This window comes from Somniosus microcephalus, chromosome 10 (genome assembly GCF_052327205.1).
Source record: "Somniosus microcephalus isolate GS21.2 chromosome 10, FLI_Smic_1.0, whole genome shotgun sequence".
NCBI lineage: Eukaryota > Metazoa > Chordata > Chondrichthyes > Squaliformes > Somniosidae > Somniosus > Somniosus microcephalus.
The window spans coordinates 4,358,162-4,370,523 of NC_140996.1; the positions used below are offsets into that span (position 1 = coordinate 4,358,162).

A 12,362-nucleotide genomic window follows, 5' to 3' on the forward strand; every position below is an offset into this window, starting at 1 on the left:
AGGGGCGTAACATTTGCGGTTTCCCAGTCCGCTGGGACCTCTCCAGAATCCAGGGAATTTTGGTAGATTACAACCAATGCATCCACTATCTCTGCAGCCACTTCTTTTAAGATGCTAGGATACAGGCCATCGGGTCCAGGGGACTTGTCCACCTTTAGTCCCATTAGTTTGCCGAGTACTTTCTCTCTCGTGATAGTGATTGTTTTAAGTTCCCCCCCACCCCAATAGCCACTTGATTATCCATTATTGGGATGCTTTTAGTGTCTTCTACCGTGAAGACCGTTACTAAATATTTGTTCAGTCTCCCCCATTTCCCTGTTTCCCATTATTAATTCCCCAGACTCATCCTCTAGGGGACTAACGTTTACTTTAGCTACTCTCTTCCTTTTTATATACCTGTAGAAGCTCGTACTGTCTGTTTTTATATTTCTTGCTAGCTTACTCTCATAAGCTATCTTCTCTCTTTATCATTTTTTTAGTCGTCCTTTGCTGGTTAAAAAACATTTCCCAATCCTCTGGCCTTTCACTATTCTTCGCAACACTGTATGCTTTTGTTTTCAATTTGATACCATCCTTTACTTCCTTAGTTAGCCACGGATGGTTCATCCTTCTCTTAGCGTCCTTCTTTCTCACTGGAATATATCTTTGCTGAGAGTTATGAATTATCTCCTTAAACGTTTGCCACTGCTTTTCCACAGTCTCACCCTGGAATATATTTTCCCAGTCCACTTTAACCAAGTCTGCCTTCATACCTTTGTAATTACCTTTGTTTAAGTTCAGGACACTAGTTTGAGACCTAGCTTTCTCACCCTCAAACTGAATTTGAAATTCTACCATGCTATGATCACTCTTCCCAAGAGGATCCTTTACTTCGAGATCATTAATTAATCCAGCCTTGTTACACATTACCAGATCTAAATAAGTCTTCTCCCTGGTTGGTTCTGTAATGTATATACCTTTAAGGGGGGGAACTACTTTTTACAGCTCATGTATACTGTAGTACCGGCAGTGACCACACCTGTATATAGCACTGAGTAGTCAACTGTGAGCCACGTTGAGTAAACACCTGTTGTACCGTTTCTGCTGCAGTCTGTATCTTATTATACACGGAGGTAACAGGTTCCACAACATATTGTTCCAAGAAACCATCCCGTTAACACTAAGAACTCTTCCTCAAGTCTACCTTTGCCAATTGACTTTGTCCAATCAATATGAAGATTAAAATCTCCAATGATTATAGCCGTACCTTTCTTACAAGCCTCTATTATTTCTTGATTTATTCTCTGTCCTACAGTGTGGCTACTGTTTGGGGGCCTGTAGACCACTCCCACCAGTGACTTCTTACCCTTATTATTTCTTATCTCCACCCAAACTGATTCTATGTCTTGACCTTCTAGGCCAATATCATTTCCCATTACTGCACTGACCTCATCCCTTATTAACAGAGCTACACCACCTCCTTTTCCTTTCTGCCTATCCTTACGAAATGGCAAATACCCCTGAATATTCAGTTCCCAGCCTTGGTCACCTTGCAACTATGTCCCTGTAATGGCTATCAGATCGTACCCATTTATTTCTATTTGTGCTGTCGACTCATCTATCGTGTTACGAATGCTGCGTGCGGTCAGATATAGAGCTTTTAATGTTGTCTTTTTACCATTTTCCCTACTCTGACCCCTCTTTCTGATGTACTCTTATGTGTATACGTACTGTCCCTTCCTGTCACACTCTGGTTATCATTACCCCTATCGCTACCCTGCACTTTTGCCTTCTCATTTTTCATTGACTTTTTAAATTTCCTCTCAGCGTATCCCTCCCCTCCCCCCCCGACTATTTAGTTTAAAGCCCTATCTACAGCCCTAGTTATTCGATTCACCAGGACACTGGTCCCAGCCTGGTTCAAATGAAGCCCATCCTGACGGAACAGCTCCTTCTTATCCCAGTACTGGTGCCAGTGCCCCAGGAATCGAAACCCATTTCTCTCACACCAATCTTAGAGCCACTCGTTCATCTCTCTGACCTTATTTACCCTATGCCAATTTGCACTTGGCTCAGGTAATAACCCAGAGATTATTACCTTTGTGGTTTTGCAGAACTTCTTTCTTTGTCCTACCTATGTCATTGGTACCTACATGGACCACGACAACTGGATCTTCCCTCTCCCACTCTAAGTTCCTCTCCAGCCCAGAGGAGATGTCCTTTACCCTGGCACCGGGCAGGCAACACAGCCTTCGGGACTCACGCTCTTGGCTGCAGAGAACAGTATCTATCCTCCTCACTATATTGTCCCTTACCACTACCACATTTCTTTTTGCTCCCCCCACTTGAATGGCTCCCTGTACCATGGTGCTGTGGTCAGTTTGCTCATCCTCCCTGCAGTCCCTGCTCTTGCCCACACAGAGAGTAAGAACCTCGTAACTGTTGGACAAGAGCAAGGGCTGAGTCCCCATACCTGCCTCGCTCGTAGTCACATCCACCTGTCCCTGACCACGGACCAAATTTGAAATAATTAATCTAAAGGGTGTGACTGCCTCCTGGAACACAACGTCCCGGTAACTCTCCCCCTCCCTGATGTGTCGCAGTGTTTGAAGCTCGGACTCCAGTTCATCAACATGGAGCCGAAGTTCCTCGAGCAACCAACACTTACTGCAAATGTGGTCGCCGTGGACCTCAATGGTGTCCACCAGCTCCCACATGTTGCAGCAGTAACACATCGCCTGCTCTGCCATCTCTAATGTATTTAATTAATTAAGTGTTTAAGTTTTGAGTGTTTAGTTTTTAATTCCGGCTCTTAATTCAAACCAATGCCCAAGAAAACAGAGAAATACTGACCAACCAATCACTTCCCTGCTTTCCTGTGATGTCACTCCTTGTTTTTGTTGTCAGGTCCGCTGCCTCTGCTCTCGGGCCTTCCTCTGTCACGCTGTTTATTTGCTCCGCCTCCGCTCGCGATCCCGCTCAGGTCCGCTGCCTCTGCCTTTTCCCTGTGATGTCACCTTTTATTTTTCTCCGAATGCGGTTGGTGCGGGGGGCGCGGGGGTTTCACAGAGCAGAACTCCTGCTGGTTCTCTGTTCCCTCTCGTGCAGATTTTTAACTCCTGCTCTCCTGGAGGCTGACAAAGATAGAAAAAGAAGAAAAGAGCACCTCCCTCCCTACCTACCTCCCCTCCTCACTGAACTCCCTTACTCACCAAACTCACACATTTACACTCTGTTCCAAGCTGCACTCCATCACAAACTGCACTCTGACCTCCCTTATTTATACTGCTGAGATTTATGAGTCACCTCTCTGGCAGTTGTAGATCCAGACCAGTTAGACCAGTTAATTAATTAACTAGCCCCATCCACTCTCCATCACAGAGCTTGCTTTGCCCTGCCCAAGCTTGGAAGAAACTTAAAACCAGTAAATTTAAGTTAAATGCTAATTGCAAGCACACAAGACTAGATTTTAGATAGAAAAAGAAAGATTAACCCATAAGATTCACTCCCTTACTCACCAAACTTGCACGTTTACACTCTGTTTCAAGCTGCAGTCTGGGATTCGGTGGCTCCAGTCCGGGATTCAGGGAGCTCCGGTCCAAATTCAGGATCCAGTCCGGGATTCAGGGGGCTCCAGTCCGGGATTCAGGATACAGTCCGGGATTGAGGGGCTCCAGTCCGGGATTGAGGGGCTCCAGTCCGGGATTCAGGCTCCAGTCCGGGATTCAGGATCCAGTCCGGGATTCAGGGGCTCCAGTCCAGGATTCAGGGGCTCCAGTCCGGATTCAGTATCTAGTCCGGGATTGAGGGGCTCCAGTCCAGGATTGAAGGGCTCCAGTCTGGATTCAGTATCTAGTCCGGGATTGAGGGGCTCCAGTCCAGGATTGAAGGGCTCCAGTCCGGGATTCAGGGGCTCCAGTCCGGGATTCAGGGGCTCCAGCCCGGGATTCAGTATCCAGTTCGGGATTGAGGAGCTCCAGTCCGGATTCAGTATCCAGTCCGGGATTGAGGGGCTCCAGTCCGGATTCAGTATCTAGTCCGGGATTGAGGGGCTCCAGTCCGGGATTGAGGGTCTCCAGTCTGGGATTGAGGGGCTCCAGTCCGGGATTCAGGTGCTCCAGTCTGGGATTGAGGGGCTCCAGTCTGCGAATCAGGCTCCAGTCTGGGATTCACAGGCTCCAGTCTAGGATTGAGGGGCTCCAGTCCGGGATTGAGGGGCTCCAGTCCAGGATTGACGGGCTCCAGTCCAGGATTCATGGTCCAGTCCGGGATTGAGGAGCTCCAGTCCGGGATTCATGCTCCAGTCCGGGATTGAGGGGCTCCAGTCCGGGATTCAGGCTCCAGTCCGGGTTCAGGGGCTCCAGTCCTGGATTGAGGGGCTCCAGTCCAGGATTGACGGGCTCCAGTCCGGGATTCATGGTCCAGTCCGGGATTGATGGGCTCCAGTCCGGGATTCATGCTCCAGTCCGGGATTCATGATCCAGTCCGGGATTGATAGGCTCCAGTCCGGGATTTAGGCTCCAGTTCGGGTTCAGGGGCTCCAGTCCGGGATTGAGGGGCTTCAGTCCGGGATTGACGGGCTCCAGTCCGGGAGTCATGGTCCAGTCCGGGATTGATGGGCTCCAGTCCGGGATTCATGCTCCAGTCCGAGATTGAGGGGCTCCAGTCCGGGTTCAGGGGCTCCAGTCCGGGATTCATGCTCCAGTCCGGGATTCAGACTCCAGTCCTGGTTTCCCCACTCTCCCTTTGTGTCGGCCGCCCGGTGACTTGGTCGCGGCGGAGAAGCGCGGAGCCGGAGTCCCGGGACAGCCAGCTCGGAGCAGCGGGGCCGCGAGCAGCTCAGAGCACCGAGGCCGAGCCCAGCCCAGCCGGGAGCCGAGCGCCGATCCGCGGCCTGCCGAGCCCAGCCCAGCCATGGCGGCCTGTGAGCGGGGCTTCTCCAGTGAGGAGCTGCTGTCGCTGCGCTTCCCGCTGCACCGCGCCTGCCGGGACGGCGATGTGGCGGCGCTCCGCTCGCTGCTGGCCATCTGCCCGGCCGCCCACACCAGCCTGGAGGACAACTTCTACGGGTGGACCCCCCTGCACTGGGCCGCGCACTTCGGCAAGGTAAGGCCGCCCGCCCGCCGGGGGAGCGGGGCCGGGGCCGGGGAGCTGGGCCGAGGATCCGGGGCCGGGGGCGGGGATGGATCTGGGGCCGAGGATCGGGGGCCGGGGAGCGGGGCCGGGCCGCCAAACCCCATAGAATCAGGCTGGGCGAGGTAAGGAAAGGAGCGGCAGAGAAAAATACATAACTAACTATATATACACACATTATATTATATAAATAATAATAAAATTAATATATAGCAGCTGCAAATAAATTTATTATAAATATTTAGAAGCTGTATACACATTTATTATAAATATACGGAATCTATAAATTTATTGTATATATAGATGTAAATTTGATTATAAATATACAGAATTTGTATGTAAATTTATTGTTAATAAACATCTAATATATAAATAATTAAACATATATGATAAATATATACAAAATATTAAATTTATGTAAATTAGCCAGTATATAAATATGTATAATTAATATATAAATTAGTTAATATGTATATTAGTATATAAAATATATCCAACAAATAACATGCACTACAAAATATTAAATTTATGTAAATTAGCAAATATATAAATATTGTATAATTAATATATACATTATTAATATGTATATAGTATAGTATATAAAATATATCCAACAAATAACATGCACTGCAATATATTAAAGTTGTATGTCTGCGCACTTCTTGTCCACTTTCCCTATTGTATGTTGCTTTGCCCATGTTTACCTTCCTATGTAAACGTCACGCTACAGTTACACCCTCCTGCCAGCGAGGGCACTGCAGCGCCACCACCGCGGGCGGAGTGCGACAACCAAGCAACACGTCTCCCTTGCAAACGTGGGCATCGGAGTTAATAGTGGAAATCTATAAAATTAAGGACAGAAGGTATGGTTTTAAAATGGGGTCTGAATTGTTGGCTGCACTCACCGATCCAATTATTTCCAACCCTGCTTCACCTGAACACCATCATTGACTGCAACTAGTTTTTTATATCTCGGGATTGGGGTTCATTAAATACATTAAATATACTTTTTTTTACAATATATATTAGCCCACTGAAAGGCTGGTGCAATTACAGTGTGACAAATTTCTATTAAAAATCTGAACATAGGAAGTTATTATTATCATGGACAAGTTGCAAGGAAGTGTCTGCATATGCAAGGTTTTTAAAATATATTACATTAATTATTTATATATAGGACCGGATGGCTCTGTGTAAATATTGTGAATCGATCAACATAAAATGTACATTTTTACATATATATATATAAAAATAAATAAAGAGCATCTGAGGGAGTGAGGTTCAATAATCTTGGCATTATCTTAATGCAATCTGTACTGCTATAAATTATTGTATAAATAATGTAAAAGTTGTACAATCAATATGTTATGAATATATGTAGGAATAAAAATATGAGTACGAACTAGTAGATATAAAAATGTAGTGTAAATTAGATTTAAATACAATTAAATCTATATTAAAAGTCTTGCATCTGCTTGCATTTTCTGGTACCTTATCTATTATCGACTCCTATGTACACATTTATATTGGAAATTTCCTATGTAAACTTGTCACGCTGTAATTTCACCCTCCTGCCAGGGGAGGCGCTGCAGCGCCATCATTAGCTGGAGGGTGTAATTACAGTGTGACAAGTTTACACAGGAAATTTCCAATATAAATGTGGACTTAGGAATTTAGAATTCAAATATAGAAATATATAAAGACATAATGTCCAACTTTATAAACTGGGACTGACCCCCTCTCTTGCCCCCCCCCCCCCCCACCCCGGTGCAGTTACCCCGCCCCCCGACCTCAAACCCACTGCACCAAAAGACTACACATGGTCTTGCCTTCCCCGTGTACAATACTACGGAGATCGACTAGCATATCTTAACATATGCCTAAATATATAAATTTATATTAATATCTAAGATATAGATAAAGGAAAAAAGTTAACCACCTGAAATAATCCAACCAATCATTAGCATCGAATTGGCAAATTATTTGACACAGAACATTCAACACCCTCCTTTTTTTTTTAGAAAAAAACCAAAGTCCTTAGATATACTGTTGAAACTGGAATAAACATCTTTTTATATAAAAACTGAATTAACTTCAGTTATTTTTGATTAATTTGGCTGCTCCCATCAGTTAATCCCAGTGCTGTCGGTTTCCCCATCCAAGGCAATGAGTTCCTGTTACTGCCCTCCTCACGACACGGCTATTGGCTCTTGTCTAACGAGCGTCTAATCTGTTGGCCAGTGTTGGCACTGAATCATCACCAGCAACCAGGACACTCAGCCATCTCCAGGGATCAGGACACTGGGCAAACTGCAATCTCCAGGGATCAGGACACTGGGCAAACTGTAATCTTCAGGAATCAGGACACTGGGCAAACTGCAATCTCCAGGGATCAGGACACTGGGCAAACTGTAATCTTCAGGAATCAGGACACTGGGCAAACTGCAATCTCCAGGGATCAGGACACTGGGCAAACTGTAATCTTCAGGAATCAGGACACTGGGCAAACTGTAATCTTCAGGAATCAGGACACTGGGCAAACTGCAATCTCCAGGGATCAGGACACTGGGCAAACTGTAATCTTCAGGAATCAGGACACTGGGCAAACTGCAATCTGCAGGGATCAGGACACTGGGCAAACTGGAATCTTCAGGGATCAGGGCACTGGGCAAACTGCAATCTCCAGGGATCAGGACACTGGGCAAACTGCAATCTCCAGGGATCAGGAAACTGAGCAAACTGCAATCTCCAGGGATCAGGAAACTGAGCAAACTGCAATCTCCAGGGATCAGGAAACTGAGCAAACTGCAATCTCCAGGGATCAGGGCACTGGGCAAACTGCAATCTCCAGGGATCAGGAAACTGGGCAAACTGCAATCTCCAGGGATCAGGAAACTGAGCAAACTGCAATCTCCAGGGATCAGGACACTGAGCAAACTGTAATCTCCAGGGATCAAGTACTGGATAAACTGCAATCTCCAGGGATCAGGAAACTGGGCAAACTGCAATCTCCAGGGATCAGGACACTGAGCAAACTGTAATCTCCAGGGATCAGGACACTGGGCAAACTGTAATCTCCAGGGATCAGGACACTGGGCAAACTGTAATCTCCAGGGATCAGGACACTGGGCAAACTGTAATCTCCAGGGATCAGGACACTGGGCGAACTGCAATCTCCAGGGATCAGGACATTGGGCAAACTAATCTCCAGGGATCAGGAAACTGGGCAAACTGTAATCAGCAGGGATCAGGACACTGGGCAAACTGTAATCTCCAGGGATCAGGACACTGGGCAAACTGCAATAACCAGGGATCAGGACACTGGGCAAACTAATCTCCAGGGATCAGGACACTGGGCAAACTGCAATCAGCAGGGATGGCGGATTGACCACTTCAGAGGATTCCTTGTCACTCGCCATTTAAGATTAGGGGAGGGATTTACATTCAGCACATACCGTAGAGGAGACATGCCCAACTGCACGCATCTTCATGGATCAAGGAGCAGAGGGCAGAAAGTGCATTGAGCTGACAGGAACAGGCACATCAGCAGATAAAGCATGTCTCCGCACAGTACGCGCACAGCTTGCGCAGAAGTAGCAGAGCCGCCTAGTCTGACAAATTTCTGTGAGGTTCCTGGACCACGACTCCCTCGTCCCCAGCACCGAGACGGTACACACTGACATTGATGCTCGTGGCCTGGTGGAGGACTCCCCCAGTGAAGCATACATCTTGTTTTCTTCCCTCTTAGAAGAGCAGAAGCTTTTCCATTGAAGCAGAGACTATATGTGTGTAAGTTCACTGAAGGAACCATCCAACAGAGCAGGTAGCAGCGATGTTAGTTCCAGTATCTGCACTTTGTGTCATTTGTGTCCTTTTTTAAAAGAAAAATGAGGTTTGCAGTTCCCCAGCCCTCAGTGCAAGTTTGCACTCATGAAATGGCTGCTTCTGGGTTCACTGTGAGAATCATGTGCAGAAAATGAGATCCTGTTACAATAACACACATTTCAGCACATTGCTGCCGAAGTTACACATTACTCTCGATGAGGTTGGGAAGAATGCCTCCAAACTGAGACAACTCTGTATAAAGTGCTGCCCTTCCTAATTCACTTTGTTCCTGTATATTGTTTTAGGTACGCTCTAACCTTTTCTTTGTACAAATTGTTGTGAAGATTATTAGGTACTGGATCGCAGTGCTTGAAAGTACAGGTTGATTGGTTGATTACAACTTTGAAATTTGATTGATACGCTGCGAGGCGGGCCATCAGGAGCACTGGAGCATTCATTCTCTACTGCTAGCCAGCTCCAGGACACCCGTTTGTACAGAGGTAACATCCATTTAAAGCTAGAAACCGCAAGGAAAGGAAGGAACAATGTTTTCTCCCAGTGTGTTCAAAACAAGAAACCTTGTATTTTATGCTGAGCATAAGAAATTGCTAAGTCAATGCTGTGGTGTTTTATACAAACGTATGTTACAGTTCTGGGCACCCCATTATAGGGAGGATGGGAAACCAGTGGGAAAGGTGCATTTTAGATTCACTGGGATGTTTTGCAGGAATGAGGGGGGTTAGAGTTAGGAAGAATGACTCTAATTTAGGACTTCCTTCACTTGAGCTGAGCTGGTTAAGGATTGACCTGATGGAGGTTTTCAAGGTTACCGAAAGGCACATAGTGATTGATTCTCTGAGACAGTAACAACACGGCACAAACATCAGTGAGTCATCAGGGGGAGGTTAGAGCACAGTATTTGTGTGCAGAATGTGGAATTATCTCTGCCACAAAGCACAAATCCTTTGAAAAGGGAATTTGAGTAACTTGGGGATCTCTTGGAGTAGACAGGGAGTGAGCTGGACAATGGGACTAGAATAAATGGCCGTCGGGGGGAAAACACTGACACAGGCTTGATGAGCCAAATGGCCTGTTCTATGCTGGAACAATCTGTGATTTTATTTAGGATTTGTTCTGCTTGGCATAAAGTTAAATTCCCCTTGTACAGTGATTTATGCCTTCTGGAAAAAGCTTTTTTTCCCCCGACCCTGACCCCGCATCACATGAGGACCTGTCACGTTGCTTACTAACCGGCATGAACAAAGAAACTGCTTCCAGTATTAATGGTGTTGCCCAGTGCTGTGGCACTTGTTGTGTTTCTGCTGGAGACTTGTTGGCATTCTCGTGTTCCTTTCCAGAATACCCGCGGATTACAGCTGGCAATTAAACAGCAAAAGCTTTTCTACCATTGCCTGGTCAACACAGGGTGATTATTTTTAAACATTTGCCCAAACGGTGGGGTTCTGATATTTGCTGTAATTCACTCTTGGGGTTGCAGCCTGAAATTGATTGTGAAAAGAAGACACCAAGGCCCCCCGTCCCCTCTCCCCGCAGCCAGTACACTGCAAAAACTTGGCACCTGATAATACATAAGACTGTATGCATTTGAGGGTCGACTCACATGGGTAGTGGAATCTGAACTCTCTTTCTCTCTTTTCCCCCCCCCCCCCCCCCCCCAAAGGCTGTGGGTGCTGGGGGTCAATTTAAATTTTGAAGATTGAGATTGATCGATTTTTGTCGGGTAAGGGAAACGAGGGATATGGAGCCAAGGCAGGTAAGTTGAGTTGAGTTAAGGTACTGATCAGCCGTGACCTGATTGTATGGTGGAACAGACTCGAGGGACTGAATGGCCTCCTCCTGTTCTATTTTCTTGGGGTTGAGGGGGGTGTGGACAGAATGGAAATTGAGCTAGTTTCTAGGAACAGAAAGAGTTAAATGTGTCAGACAAAGTTCATTCACACCTCCTAAAAGAGGCAACCTTTGGCAATACGATTAGATTGTGTAAGTCAACAGAAGGTTGGACAAAGCCTGGAAGCTGGTGTGCAAGATCCTTGTTACTATATTTGTTTTGGTTGAGTTTTCTAATCTAAACTTTTTTTAAATTTGCGTCATTTAAGCAAAAGTTGTACAAAAGACCCGGTGGATTTGAGGCATTAGTGGCTCGGTTTATTCATACCCAGGAGTGCTAGCTGGGTTGGAGAAATCGTCATGTCTGAATTCTTCAACAATCAGGCTTGTACCAGAAATGTTTGCCCTCTTTTGTAGTCTGGTATTTATTTGACTGGTGATGTGATAATTCCTTAGGAACTGCAAAGTACAGGACCAGAAAGGTCGATACAGCTGCACCCTAAAATGAATGCACCTCAATCCAGCCACTCTTTCAGATTCTCCCTGGGATTCTCCTGCAATAGGGTGGGATATGTGTTGGTGTAGGGGTTACGGGGATCGGGTGGGATATGTGTCGATGCAGGCTCGATGGGCCGAAATGGCCTCTATCTGCACTGTGGGGTTTCTGTGAATATCTGCCTCCACTCACTCCCTCACTGAACAGTCCATCGCACACATCCACCATGCTCTGTAAAGTAGTTCAACTTAAACGCTCTCTGCATCTTTTCTCTTCTAAGCTTGCTCTAGACCCAGGGACCATCTGGAGTATATTATCTGGGTCCAATTTATCTGTTCCTTAAGAACCTTGAATCCATCAATGATCTCTGCCGTGATCCTTCACTCCCAATCCCAGGCTCGCCGCCCTCTTCTCATAGCTCAGGCACCTGTTTGGTTGCTGTTTTCCTGCACTGCCTCCGATACCTGGATATCCTTGGCCTACAGTGAGCAGAATTGTACACAGTGTTGTGGGTGTGCCGGTACCAGTGCCTGTACAGACTAGATATCCCCTCCTGGGATTTGTGCTCCCTCCTTTCGGCTACTCGCCCTGAGATCCGGTTAACACTGCCGCCACATACTGCGTGGCTGGTTCCAGTGAGCTGTGAGATTGCAGATGAGATGTTAAAATGAGGCCCCATCTGTCTGTTATGGTTCCAGTTGACGATTAAGATCCCATGGCACTAGTTGGCGTTCTCCCAGTGCCCTGGCCAGCGCTCCTCCCTTAACTAGCACCACCAAAAACCGATTCACTGCTCAGTCATCTCATTTGCCATGTGTGGGATCTGGCTGTGCATAAATTAGTTGTCACTGCACCTGGACAAGTAACAAATTGAATGTGACATATTTTGGGAAGCCATATAAATGCATCTTTGTTCTTTTGAGTTAACCTCGGTTGAGCTAGTTATGTGAAATGATATTATGGCAAGTTGATCTCGTAAGCAGTTAGCAATGTTATGAGAAAGGAAATTAGATTGCAAACTGTGTGCTGTTACTGTCAGGGTGGGGTCCTGTTTCAGGTTGCTGTTAGCAGTTGTTTTTGA

At 46.3% G+C, this 12,362-nt stretch overlaps 1 protein-coding gene across 3 annotated transcripts in view; it reads left to right on the top strand.

Annotated features, from left to right (window-relative positions):
* The first annotated feature begins 4,688 nt into the window (after positions 1 to 4,688).
* Positions 4,689 to 12,362, top strand: part of ankrd10a (ankyrin repeat domain 10a) — a 92,349-nt gene continuing 84,675 nt past the window's right edge. The window contains exon 1 of one of the 3 annotated variants that reach the window (XM_085998343.1): positions 4,689 to 5,085. In XM_085998343.1, the coding sequence (XP_085854469.1) occupies positions 4,894 to 5,085 (192 nt within the window). In that variant the 5' untranslated portion in view covers positions 4,689 to 4,893. The remainder of the gene's footprint in view (positions 5,086 to 12,362) is intronic. The other 2 variants (XM_085998344.1, XM_085998346.1) reach the window with 2 other exon arrangements.